Source organism: Ambystoma mexicanum, chromosome 7p, assembly GCF_040938575.1.
Source record: "Ambystoma mexicanum isolate Mex_15411 chromosome 7p, UKY_AmexF1_1, whole genome shotgun sequence".
Taxonomy (NCBI): domain Eukaryota; kingdom Metazoa; phylum Chordata; class Amphibia; order Caudata; family Ambystomatidae; genus Ambystoma; species Ambystoma mexicanum.
Window position 1 is genome coordinate 256,576,895 of NC_090939.1, and position 14,267 is coordinate 256,591,161.

At 48.1% G+C, this 14,267-nt stretch overlaps 1 protein-coding gene across 3 annotated transcripts in view; it reads left to right on the forward strand.

The window, feature by feature from the left end:
- The window catches only part of GART (phosphoribosylglycinamide formyltransferase, phosphoribosylglycinamide synthetase, phosphoribosylaminoimidazole synthetase), a 1,418,226-nt gene that overhangs the window by 551,634 nt on the left and 852,325 nt on the right, over positions 1-14,267 (forward strand). For all 3 annotated transcript variants that reach the window (XM_069636266.1, XM_069636265.1, XM_069636267.1), the window contains exon 8: positions 381-468. In XM_069636266.1, coding sequence (XP_069492367.1) covers positions 381-468 — 88 coding nt within the window. The remainder of the gene's footprint in view (positions 1-380; positions 469-14,267) is intronic.

Below are 14,267 nucleotides of genomic sequence, written 5' to 3' on the forward strand. Positions count from 1 at the left end.
ATTTGGGGTCTGCACATGCAAAGTTGGATTGTACTGCCTTGGCATTTGTGGGTAAGCTTGCACCTCAAATCTAAATTTAAACCCCTAGCCAGCATTCTACTGAGACTACACTGGCATTCAAATGAGTGACTTGTCATACAAATCTGGTCTATCAAGGCCCAAACGCTATGAGCACCACTCTATCCACATCTGAACCAGCATAACTCTTTCGAGAAAGTCCTAAAGCCTTTTGTTCCACCCACGTAACTCCAGACAGTGTAAGACAAGGCAGCCTGAACACTGACAAAGAAAAAAATGAAAAAAGGCATGTAATACTGGTTTTGCAGTAGTTCTGAAGTATTAAAAATGTATTAATATATTCTCCAATATTCTGTCATTAGATTTCTCAGTATTTACTGGAGCACATCAGGGATGCTGTTCTTCAGCGAACTATTGATGGTATTCGAGAAGATGGGGCACCTTACGTCGGTAAGTCTGCTCATCTGGACTGGATTGCTAGATGTGTTTCTACTTCACTAAAATTGAAGTTGTCAGTATTGGTGCATGCGTGTGTGTGTGTATGTATATGTGTGTGTGTGTGTGTGTGTGTGTGTGTGTGTATATGTGTGTGTGTATATATATATATATATAATAAATATTTCTGAGGCTTGTGAAGTTGCTTAGAATTACATGCTATGCATAGGCCGACATCTAGTGGTAGGTGCAGAGTATTGCATTCTTGTTTTCGATTTTCGAAAAGGGATGTCGATTGGGCATGCTTGTAATATTATCCCTGTGTGACGTGTATTGTACCCATGATCCTTAACATGTTGACGTCCCTCGGATTGTTGTAGTCCTCCAACCTGGTTGGTTGCATATGAAGAGCTCATAGTCTTGTTACTGTGAGATTGCAAATTTAATAATGATTATATTGCAAATTTAATTTATATGAATATCGTTATATTTCGACAGTCTCAAAGATAAATCTTCCTACCTCTGGCGACTACAGTCTGAAGCTTTGACTAACGTCTTCTCGACAGCCGGCTGCAGCCTTCACCAGGCTTCAGCCTTGCAGTAGGGAGAGCGGGGGCCTCTACATTTACATCCTTTCATAGAATGCCTCTTTCCTCTTAATTCTCTACTGACACTTGTCTAGCTGCCGATAAAATTATACAACAATATGGAACGGAAGCCCTTTAAATTATGTCCTTGAGAAATCTCAATTGAAAGATACACAGTGTTTAACAGTTGCTTTCCATGCGATCACGCCAAATGACGTTGCGATTCCTGCAAGCCTTTTAAGCCGAAAATGCTTAGAGAGGCGCGCACCAAGCGGTGGGCGTCCTACACCATGCAGGCGGAATCCCATTCCCCCACCAGCGCGGTTTAGTCGGACAAGGAAGACAATGGCAGCTACGGCTCCGATTCAGAGGCCGAAGAAATACTGGAGGAGTCGGCTGAATCCTGCGTGCCTGTCCCAAGCCCCGGTAGGCGGGCTGAAAGCTCTGCTATGGGGAAGTCTGCCGGCAAAAAGGGCACACAAGCTCTCAACCTCTAGCCAACCTTTGACGGGATCGTCGAAAGAAGCTTCAACGGCAACTGAACTTTCATCAAAAGAGATTGAACCCTTGTGTTCAAAGCCTGCTGAACATTTGCAGCTATGCTTGCTACATGCCTCTAAACCGAAACAAAAATTGGTTGCCGCCCATGAACTCCCATTGACTGCTGATATGTCGAAACGGCCGTCGGAAACATACATCCAAACATAAACATGGGAGAAAAACGCACCATACCTAAACCACAGGCACCTACACAGCCGTCTAGGTCCTCTGTGCAAGACAGGCATGGTATCAAGATATGACAGAGACAACAGAAATGTATGATATGGCATTTATAACGCGCCTATATGCAAGTGTTTCAAGGCGTGACGAGGAAAGGGAGGGGGGGAAGACAGGGGGGACACAACGATCCTACTAGGCCAGGTGTCATTCAGATCGCGCAAGTGCATGGGAAGGGGAGAAAATGCGAGAGGGGCAAGGGGAGGGGACAGTGCAGTACATGGGATAATATAATAAATAAACAATAAGTAAAAGTACGGCCAGCAAGTGCAAGGGTTACTGCAGACATCGGGTGTCAAATGCTGGTAGTGGGACTGTAGGGATACAGAAAACAGTCCCCAAGTACGGGGGTTGACAGGAAGGCAGTGCCGGGGGTGTGTGCATGGTGGGGGAGGGACCTGGGCCCGAGATCAGAGGGTGGCCAGGTAACCAGTGCAGTTTCAGTTCAGAAATGTAGTTCGAAAACCTATTTTACTGGTCAGAAAGGTGTAACGCCTACCTTGTCCTAACTAGGTGGGAATGGTCCCTACCGGAAAGTAAACTAACGGAAGTCGAAGTATGTCAGTCCAAAACAAAATACTCTGTCAAAACCTATGCTTGCCCTTACTTCTACAAGATAACGTGCAGGGAACTTAATAAACTCAATAGTGTTCAAAGTTAAAATGTTTGGCACTGGAGCTCTTCAATAGCTCCCTTCCCCAAGTTCAAGACACTCAGGTTCACAAAGTTTCACAGGCTTATCGGGATTAACTTTCCAGAAGTTCACAGTACCTTAGTTCGCAAAGTTCCTTGGGCTTATACGGGTTCCCTTTCCCAAACTCAAAGCCATCTGGTTAACACTCTTCAATGGGTTTCTCGGGCTTCCCCAGCCCAAGTTCAAACTCCTTTTGATTTCACAAAGTTTGCTTTTCAAACACTGTCAAGTTCCACATTTTAAAACACAAGAGTTCAACTTGCTTCTGTGGGGGTTCCCTTCCCCATAGCCATTAGAACTCAAAAGTTCAACTGGTTTCCTTACGGGTTCCTGTTGGGGAGAATTTTCATTTCGAGGGGATTGTGTTCTCCGACGTATTCCACATCTATGACCGGTAATGTCCACAGCTGTGCTGCTGGGGAACATTTTCGGCAGAGGGCGTCCTGCGTCGATGGTGTCGATCCGTTGTCCCTCGAGGGCCTCAGTCGAGGGTCGATGTCACTTGATGTTATATATAGGACGCACGGCGCCTGTAGCCTCAGTTCCATTGTTTCCGCAAACGTGTTTGCTTTGGAATCTCGGTGCGCTTGATTCGTTCTTCGTGTACGATGTCTTCATCTTCTTCTGCTACCCCGAAGTCGGGCTTTAAAAAATGTTGGGACTGCAGTTCGAAGATGTCCATCACGGACCCGCACAACATCTGCCTCTGGTGCCTCGGCGAAAGCCACGCCACCGACGACTGCGAGGATTGCCAATCCATGACGTCTAAGGCCTTGCGGGAACGTAAGGGGAAATAGAAGGTATGTAGGGTGTCTAAGCCCCATAAATCGAAGTCTGCTGGGCTTTCGACCGAAGACTCGAGGTGCGACTCTCTGCGTCGGCAAAAATCCAGGGGGGTCGCGGTCTAGGAGTGGTTCCTGCCATTCCTCTGCCTCGTGGGGCATTCTAGGAAGCGCCGTCACCAGTCGCTTTCCCCGTTCTCGTCGGAGGAGGACTCTGACAGACGGTTGACTTGTCCACCCAGTCTTCATCGCTGGCCAAATGGGATGCATTCCGCCAGCAGATGTTAGTGATTTTCGAGTTGCAAGGCACAGTTCCGGCAACGCCTTCGAAAGGAGTCGGGGAACGGGCTAGGTCCACCACTCGCACGGCTTTGGGCTCGGGCAGTCGGAGAGATCGGGAGCCGTCGAGGGCCTGCTCGGACAAGGGAGATTGCCATAGCCGTGCCAGATCCAGGTTCCGGTCCTCGACGCCATCGAGACCGTCGGAACCTGTGAAACCTTCCAAGAAGGTGTCGACGCCATCAGCGCTGTCCGTCAAGGGGCTCTCTCGAGGCTCTGGCCTCGAAGAAGTCATTGGCGCTGTGGCCGTCGAGGGACGTCTCGGGGCTCCGTCATTGAAGAAGTCTTCGATGTCGTCGGCACTGCGGTCGACGTCGACACAGATTCCTTCGGCGCCCTCGACGCCGTTTGTGGAGGATTTGATGGAGGTGCCCCTGAGGGCTGTGGAACCTCCGAGGAAGGCTGCCAGTAAGTCTGAGGCCTGTTTTTGAGCCCTATTCTGTTCCTCCTCCTAGATTGGAGTTTTTCCAACCTTTACAGAAACAACGTGCCCTGAGTCTCCCGGCGTTCGAGTTCTTGAGGTTGCTCTGCCTCATGGCAACCTGCATTTTCCTGGTGCCAGAGGCCAGGCTGCAGATCAGATCTATGCAGTGGGCTCTAAAGATTCAGTGGTCGCAGTTCTCTGGCAGGATGTCGGATCCCGTTTAGATTCAGACCTCGGTCGCCCAGGATCTTCTATGGTGGGCCGTCGAAGACAATCTGATGAAGGGAGCACCATTTTAGCAACCATGGCCGGAGGTGACGATTGTGACGGACGAATCCCTCACAGGTTGGGGCGCTCATGCCAACGAGTTGACAGCCAGCGGACGTTGGTCTCCATCGGAGTCCAGACTCCACATCAATCTGTTAGAGCTGAGGGCCATGAGGTTAGCCCTGAAGGCTTTTCTGCCATCGGTGCGGGGAAAGAATGTCCTGATTATGACAGACAATACAGTGGCCATGCACTACCTCAACAAAAGGGAGGGGGCATGGTCACTCCCGTTGTGCAGGGAGGCAATGCAGCTCTGGTTCTGGGCCATCCAGCAGGAAATTTCGATCTCAGCAGCTCATCTGGCTGGAGACGAGAACGCGGCGGAGGTCTCTCACGAGTGAGAGCTGGCTCAGGAAGTTCTTTTGGAGATCTTCGCCCTTTGGGGAACTCCACAAGTGGATCTCTTCGCCACCAGTGTCAACCGCAAGTGAGAGAGATTCTGCTTTCGGGAATTTCCTCCAAGAGGAGCCTTAGGGGACACGTTCGTAGTGGAGTGGTCCTTCCCACTGCTGTACGCGTTTCCTCCAGTCCCCGTCATTCTGCAAGTGTTGCAGAGGTTTACGGAGGTTCGGTTCCCAAATGATCCTCATTGCTTTGGCATGGGCCAGGAGAGCGTGGTACCCGGACCTTCTAGACATGTCCATCTACCCTCCACGCCGTCTTCCCTACCGAGACGATCTGCTCTCATGGGAGGGGGGTCGGGTTCTCCATCCAGAGGTCAAGTCTCTCTGCCTTCATGCTTAGTATCTTGAAGGTTGAGGTATAAGGATTGGAACCTCCCCGAAGAAGTGATGGAGGTGTTGCTTTCAGCCAGAAGGCTCGCAATGAAATCCCTGTACCGTTGCCGTTGGAGAAAGTTCTGTGACTGGTGCAGGGTACAGAATGTGGATCCTTTCCATTGTTCCATTACTTTGGTTTTGTCTTTTTTGCTTTCTTTAGCTCACAAGGGCCTGCAAGTGTGTACCATTAAGGGTTACCTGGCGGCGCTGTCCATATTTAAGCGCTTGTCTGAGGAATGTTCTTATTTTAAGATTCCTTTTGATTTCCCAGTTTCTAAAAGGCTTAACTAATGTGTTCCCACCGTTGCCTTTCCAGGTGCCGGGATGGGATTTGAATTTGGTTTTGAAGTTCCTAATGGGAGCTCAGTTTGAGCCCTTACATCAGGGTGCACAACTGATTTTGACAGAGGGCCGAAAGTACCTTACATGATGGCTATAGTGGGCCGAAAAGTAAATGTGGGTGGGGCGGTAGGCGCGGCGGGGTTGGGGGGGCGTGGCAGGAGGCTTTTTCAACCCCCAATTTCTATTAAACACTATGCCCCATATCCCCCACCCCTCAAGCAAACACTATGCCCCATGGCTCCCACCCCTTAACCAAACGCTATGCCCCAAGGCACCCATCCCTCAACCAAATACTATGCCCCAAGTCACCCACCCCTCATGCAAACACTATGCCCCAAGACACCCACTCCTCAAGCAAACACTATGCCCCATGCCACCAAGCATGCACCATGCATACATACTCATACAGACCCCAACCCCCCCACCCCTGCATACAAACTAACAAGTATACACCATGCACCCATACAACAAAAACAAACTTTCAGGCAGACCTGACCCCACCACCTCCCCCCAAGCCCCTGTCCACCCCTCCTCCCCCCCCCCCCAGCATCTCAGCATACACTGCACTTGCACACAAACACATTCAGGCAGACCCGACACTCGCCCCACCCCCGCATCTCAACATAAACTGAACTTGCACACAAAAACATACATTCAGGCAGATCCGACACACATCCCACACCCGCATCTCAACATGCACTTTCACACAACAAACATTCAAGCAGACCCGACACACACCCCCCCCTCCGCATCTCAACACACACTGCACTTGCACACAAACACATTCAAGCAGACCCAACACCCCCCCCACCCCCGCATCTCAACATACACTGCAGACATACAAATACAAACACACCCATACACACCCGACACAACCCCCCCACCTCTGCATCTCAACATACATACAAAAACAAAAAACACAGTCAGGATGGACCCGACACAGACACACACAGACACACACAGACACCCCCCCCTTCCCACCACCCCGGTAACAGGGAACCCAACCTTTGGTATATGCCTGTCCTACACAAGTTGGTAGCGTGACTGAGCTGCCAGGCTTATCTCAAAAGGGGTCAATGTGAGCTGTAGAGATGCAACATGGGTATTCACAATGACAAGTAATCAAATAACACTTATACTCAAGGTTTCTTATTAAAACATTTTATTAATTTAACAGTCAGTTTTTAAGTAGGCTTTCTTTAGAAAGGGGCACGTTGCAATAATTAAATGGACTTCAAAAATACACTCCTTCAGTTTCAATTAATTAAGTAGATACCATTTTGGGATGACACACAGACGCTTCCTACACCCTCAGGTGACTTCAATAATTAGGACACTGTGGACATTGATATATCACTTGAACACTTAAATGCAATACTGGAGTTATGGCAAAAAAGGAAAAGGAGTTTAGGGAAGGAAACAAAGGTTAACAAGTTCTTCTGAACAGGTAAGAACTTTCACAATCCTCCAATTAACTATAGGTTAACCCTTTCCCAGCAATACAAGTAACATGTATAACCTTTATAGGGACAGATAAACACAGAGTCAAAGGGTCAGAAGAGTTTGCAGGGAGCCAGGACAGCCAATGTCAATTGAGCAAAGTCTAGTGGAGCTGAGGCACTTCCTGAAGATAGCGCACAAGTCTTGCATAATGTTAAGAGAGTTTGTAGAAATGAAATCACTGTTGGGCCACAAGCTGTAAGACTTGTGAAGGAGTAAAGCTGCAAGCAACTCTACAAAGGGCAGCCAATGCAAGTCTCAACTGAGAGCAAGCAAGCTACACACAACAAGAGGTAAGTACCCCTAGTTACACAGTACCTTGAGTCTGAAGGAAAAGGTCCAGCTGGCTTCTGTTCCTGTTATAGTCCTGCATATCCTGATGTTCCTGGGCATCAGTCGTGGGTACAAGAGGGAGGACGTCTGGTGACTCCTGCACTACGGTTCGAAGGTCTGCGGCAGCAATGGGCACACTTCAGATCAGCGGCACGTCACAGTTTCAGCTTCTCGCAAATAGCACCACTGCGGTTCTTGGACACCTTATGGGCTCCCCTTGCTCCTGGGGTCTAGCACTCTGCTGAGGTGGCTCTGGCTTGGTCAGTCCTGCTTTGAGGGAGTCAGGAGGATCTTCCTGGAGCTTGGGTCCGGCTTAAAGGCAATACTTGTCCTGGTGTTCCTGTTCCCAGGCACTCTGTTCCTGCTGCAGCGAAGAAGTACAGCCAGCAGGTTGAGGGTTTCCAGGCAAGTTCATCTCGGGGTTGATTGGTCCCACCAACCCAAGGGTAGAAGTCGTCCTTTCCGGGCTTCTCTAGTCGATTAGAAATTCAGAGCTTCAGCACTGCAGCAGGGCTTCACTGAGCAAACCGATCCAGGTGGGTGCCGCAAGCTTCTCTTCCAGTTTCTTCTTCGGTTCCTTCGTTCAGTGGTCTACTCGCCTTCCTTGCAAAAGACCTTGCCTTTTATGCAAGTTTCTCCAATTCATTTGCAGCCTAGCTGTCACTCTCCTGGCAGGGTGACCGTCCTACAAGGACACCCAGCCGGCCAATCTCCTTTTGGGTGCATTCCTTTAACCAAGGAGACTAAGCACAAGGAGTTTCGGGAACCTCCCTCGTTTCCTGCCCTGCCAGACACACTGGAGCCAGAGGCGGGCTTCAGCAGTGAACCCCGCCAAAGAAAAAACGAGCGAAGGGACCAGACATGGTTTAGCGCGCAGAGTAAATCTCAAGAAGGACCTTTCCATCAAGAAATGGCTAAAAAGAAGACCGGGCCGTTTTGACAAAATGGGCCCCCATTGGTGCAATACTGCAGCTCTGAGGGTTCAGCCTGCGGTAAAAACGCAACATGGTAGGAACATTTAACCACTGCCACCAGCCATTAATTGTAGAAAGGGTGACATAAAAATGTTACATGAAAAGGTAGACACAGGGGATACTAAGTAACCCCTCCAACACTCCACATAACATGGTGTGTGCTGGGTCTACAAAGTAACAAAGGTAAGTAAAATCAATTTCACTTTAATGCTGTTGTAAACAGTAGTTTATCCAAGAGCAAGAGAAGGTATTTAAACCTTAAGAGAAATCCAAAGGACGTCTGTGACACTGCACTGAAGGTGCTGTGTCTCACAAAGCAAAAGGTGATGCATATGGAGTTTGTCAGACTCCAAAGTCATAGAAAAACAGAGTTCAAATTTAAACAAAAATACATGAGTGAGAAAAAGTGCTCACTCTCTCCAGGATAAAAATGTAAGTCCTGGGGGTCTCTAAGGTAGAAGGGAATTAACACAGAAATGTCCTTTGTCTCTAGGTATGCCTGAGGACAGCCACACTGCAGGTTGATTGACAGCCTAGTGCTGTGAAAGAATAGGAACTTGCATAAAAAGCTAGGTTTTTGGGACTATAGACAGTCCACCACTGGAGGACAACATCCGACAAGCAAGACGTGAAGAGACGCCAGCAGCACCCTCCTGGACCGCGAAGTCCCTGGTGAAGCCCTGCAGCTGTGCTGACCCCGTTTTCGTATCGACTGGGAAGACCTGTACGGGCCGACTTTCTCCCTTAGGCTGGTGGGACCAACTAGCTTCAAGACAAACTCTATTTTGGCGCAACTGCCGACTTGTTGTGACTTACCAAAGCTACAGAACCCCAATACATGGGGTACCTCGACCATCTGTGAGTGCATTGTCTTCCGATGTGCAAATCCAGTCAAAACATTGTGGGCATTCAGAGGACCCTACGGAAGCAGGAAATCTGTGTCCAGGGTCCCCTGACTAGAGTCCAGGACCGAGGGATCAAGAAACCTCTAAACAGAGCTGTTTGTTCTTCTTTGGTGTGGAGAAAAAGGTGCCAAAACCCTGAACCAAGGAGAATCTATTGCTGCCGTGTCCCTCTCGAGTATTTCCGCAGGAGCCCACCAGACGTCCTCCCTTTTGTCACCCGACCAAGGAACAGGAACACTGGTCTGCTGCACTGCAACCAGACGGCATCCAGCTGGAACAAATTCTTCAGTTCACAGGTACTGTAGGGTTTGGGGTACATCATCCTTTTGCCATTTGGGGGGCTCTTACCTTTGGCAGTGCTATTTTACCCTACTCTGAGTTGACCTCAACTCATTTGCACTGGCCTTTCAGCTTGTGCTTCTTCAAAGTGACTGCTCTTGAGTTGCTGTGAATTTCTATTTGAACTACTGACTATTTAAAAACATTTTCTTAGAGAGCATCAGAACTTTGACTTTGCCCATTGACTTTGGCTGTCCTGGCTCCCTAAAGGCCCCCCTCTGAACCCATTGGCTTCGGTAGTGCTTACATGTTTTAATTATTGAACACTATTATTTCTGGGATAAAACACTGCTTGCATCCCTTTGGGAAAATCTAACTGTTTTTATAGAATGCCAGTATGTATGTTTGTTTATTTATTTATAAAGCGCAGCCAGGCCCGGGGGCATGCGGGCACGTACGTTTAGATCTGGTTACAGTTACAATTGAATACGGTAAGCAAAGGTTACAGTGGTTACGGTTACAGATGAGTACAGACATTAGTAATACAGATATATACATACATGTTGCAATGTTCATATGGCAGGCAATGTAGGCTGCCAATAAAAATATAGTATAAAATAACTTACATTATTTACAATACGTACAGTCGGCAGTCAGTAATTCAAGGATCTGGGAAGTTTAGGCTGTCATTGTGTCCAAGTCGTGAAGCCAACGCTTTGTGTTGCGTTTGAATAGGTTAAAGGAAGGTTCTGACCTAAGGAGCGCAGGGAGTGTGTTCCATAATTTCGATGCTTGTACAGGGAAGCTAGCTCCACCCGAGTTATGGAGTTTGAATCTTGATATGGACATGGTGTTTGCTTGGGCTGCTCTGAGTGGTCTTGATGTATGTGGTGTGAGTTGGTTGGTGAGGTAGGCAGGTGCAAGGTTGGCTCTGGCTTTGTGTGTGAGGGCCAAGGTTTTGAGAGAAATTCTATGCTCTACTGGGCGCCAGTGCAGATTACATCTATTCTCAGAAATATGCAACTTTTTAGGGATGTTGAGAGCTGCCCTAATGGCATTATTTTGAATTACTTGAAGTTTGTTGATATTTTTGTGGCTCGTGCCCAAGTAAAGGGAATTACAGTAGTCTACTTTGGACAAGACTAACGCTCTGACAAGAGTAATGCGATTGGGTGTGGAAATGAACGGCCTACATGCAGTGATCAATTTGCAAGTGTAAGCGGCTGATGATGCTACTGCATTAGTTTGTTTGGTGAAGGATAAGGTGACATCAAGGTATATACCGAGAGTTTTAGTGTTGTTTGAAACGGGGATAGGATTGCCATCTATGGTGAAAGATTTGAACGCAGTGTTAAGATTTTTTAGTTTAGAGTGGGTACCAAGGATGAGCAACTCAGTTTTTTCGTCACTGAGACAAAGTCCATGATGTGCCATCCATGCTTGTATTACTGAGTAGATTTATTGAGGGTTTTGCTGTCTGTTACATAGTCGCCTGAGATAGGAATGAGTATTTGGGTGTCATCGGCATAGTTCGTATACCTGACACCCAGATAGTCAAGGATATCGAAGAGGGGCTTTGTGAATACATTATAGAGCGTCAGGGACACACACGAGCCTTGCGGGACCCCGCAAGGTACAGGTGAAGGTTCAGCTGAATCAGTGGGCGAGAAAACCCTCATGGTTCTATTCGCCAAGGAGCTGCTAATCCAAGCAGTGGCTGCGTCTGAAAAGTGTGCTGCAGTTTTCAAGTGGTTACAGAGTGTTTGGTGGTTGACCAAGTCAAAAGCTGCTGACAGATCAAGCAGTAAGAGGAGTGCAAGTTTACTGTTCTCTTTTAGGTGTTGGTGTTACGCTCGCCTGATTTCCCATGGGGGCGTCGATCTGGACTGGCCCGCTGTTGCTTCCACCAGAGTAACACGTAGAGCCGAGATAACAGACTGGACAGACCCACTTAGCTTCGTTTGTGGGACTCGTATGAATATCTTTCTGCAATGGAGAAAGGGAATTAACCTCCCGTAATCTGAGTGTTAACCCGCCTTCCCACTCCCCTTGTCTGCCCACAGAGCACTCCTGAAGTTCCCTCTTAATCTCACCTGAAGATTTGGAAAGATGAGCTCTCCATCCTGCGTCGGGCGCAGGTGCGCGTAGACGACCAGTTACTTCACTGGCGTGGAGGAATTGGTGAGTTCCAGTATTGACTCTAAGTCCAATTGTTCGTGAGATTACAAAAGTCTGATCTTCACTCTGCCAGATTCCTTGCAGGTTGTGGATTTAAACCACCAGAAGAGTTCCAAGTGGCAATTGGTAAGATCCTGGTAGGTCTATTGTGGTTCTCCCCTTTGGGGCCGGGGTACAGCGATGATGCAGAATTAACTGCGCCGACCCGAAATGAGGGGAGTACCCCCTTGTGGTTATCAGGTAAGTCTTTGGGGGTGATTTGTATTGTTCTGGTTTTCCCCTTAGGGGCCGGGGTGCGGCTGAGATGCAGAATTGACTACGCCGACCCGAGATGAGGTGAGTACCCCCCCTGTGGTAAATCAGGTAAGTCTTTGGGGGTGGTTCGTATTGCCCTTGCTCACCTATCTGTTCTTGTCTCCATCAGGTGTTGAAGAATGGCCTGGAGATGCTGGATTCGCGATGGAGTAAAGGAATGCAGCCTCGGTTGGTGAGTTCAGCGCGGCGCTGCGAGGTGCGTGGCAATGCACCTGAGAAGGCTTCTCTCTTCCAGATCGACGATGTGCTGGATCAAGGATTCAGGTAAGGGTTTTGTTCTGACCTCTTCTTTTCCTTTTCTTGTTCCAGGTGTTCCAGGGCTGAAGCGGGCGTGGCTGAAGACTGGAGCTGCTGAAGACATGGTGAGCGTTACGCTGCAGCAAGCAGAATAACGCGAAGCACGTGTGGCTGTCCGGGTGTGGCTTAAATAGCCTTGGAAGAAGTCCCAGGTAAGTATTCTTCCACAGCCCCACCCGAGAGGAAAGGAGTCCCTGAGGTAAAGTAGTCCCTTTAAGCCTCATTTGACTTGTGGCTTCGTGCAGCATGGTCTGCATCAGGTAGGTATGCAGCATGGTCTGCAACAGGTAAGATTTCTGTAATGAGCCTGGCGCCCATGGCGCAGGACTGACTTTATTCTTATGAGCCTGGCGCCGTAGGCGCCAGGACTGTAGCCAAAGAGCCCCTAACTGGGGTTTTTGGGCATGCTTCAAGTGGCATGATGCCTGCTTCCGGGGTTGCTGGGCCTGTTCTGGCTTTCCGGGGGCAGGCATCGTGACAGTTGGATCTGGTGCCGTGCCTAGGACGGAAGCCGGATTGCCTGAGTCCCAAGAGATTGTTCGATTCTAGTTAGGCCTGTATTTGCAGGTAAGCTGCTCTATCCAGTATTTTTAATAAGAAGGGTACAGTTGTTATCGGCCTATAGTTAGACGGGTTGGCTGGGTCAAGAGTTGGTTTTTTGAGTAGAGAAATGACCCAAGCGTCTTTTAAGTTATCAGGCACTACTCCGGATTTGAAGGAGGCATTGAGAAGGTTAGTAATAAATGGTGCCAAATCATGTGCTGCTGCTTTGATGATCGGGGCAGGGCAGGCGTCACCTTGGCAATTTCATGGTTTGAGTTTCCTGATGATGTTTTCTACTTCCCAAATTGAGAGGGGTGAGAAGCTGACTGGCTTGCAAGTTGACTTAAAAGTGGGTGACTTGTTAGGGAGTTGTTTGTAGTCCGGGTCAGCGAGTAACAGCAATTTTTTTTGCATTGATTTTAGATTGTAGGCGGGCAATTTTATCTAATCGGGCTTTCTGAATCTTACTGCACCATAATGCATCTGTTACACATTTGTCAATAGGGGGCAATAGGTGATTCTAATTCTTTTAGAATCTTGAAAAGTTCTTTTGTATTGGATTCCGCTTGCGTAATCCTTTTGTTGTAGGTGTCTTTTTTAGCGAGTAAAATGGCTTCTTTGTAGCTAGAGGATGCTAAGGTTAGCTCAATCTTGTTGGTTGCTGTAGGGCACTTTTTCCGATGTGCTTCTGCGGTTCTCTTTGTATTGCGTAGTTCTCTTAGATGTGGAGTGAACCATGTATTCGAGTGACGTTGTGGTTTACATTTCCGCAATTTTAGGGGGGCGATGGTATTTAGTGCTTTAAGAATTGCCTGATTGTAGATATCCACTAAGACTGTAGGGTCAGAGTCAGTGTTGTTGAGAAGGGGGAGTAATAGTGGTAGGAGTTTACCCGGTGTAATGTCTTTCTCGTTTCTCGTGCTGGTAGCTGGAGCGATGATGGGAGCCGGGTGTTGTGTGTTGGTTTTGATTGAAAAGGTTATTTTGTGATGATCCGACCAGATACAAGGATCATTGGATAAGAGATCAATAGAGCAGTTGAGATTAGTGAGCCAATCCAATGTTCTTCGTTTGATGTGTGTAGGCTCGTGAATAATGTGTGTGTGACCTAGGTCGGATAGTGTGTTGGCTAGATCACGGGCGTTAGTATTCTTAGGGTCGTTAAAGCCAAGATCAAAATCCCCGAGTAGGATAGTTTGTGAATTAGGTTTAGTGTCAGTGGATATGAGTGATACAATATCCTCAATGAAAGATGAGATGGGTCCTGGTGATCGGTAGATAAGGTGCATTGTTGCTGTATGGTTAGGTGATAGAGGTAGTTTGATGGACAAGGATTCAGCAGATGAGATTTGAACGTCCTGAATGATTCTAATGTCAAAGGTGTTTCTAAATATGAGGGCGAGTCCGCCTCCCTTCACCTGATTGGTATTTCTATCGCA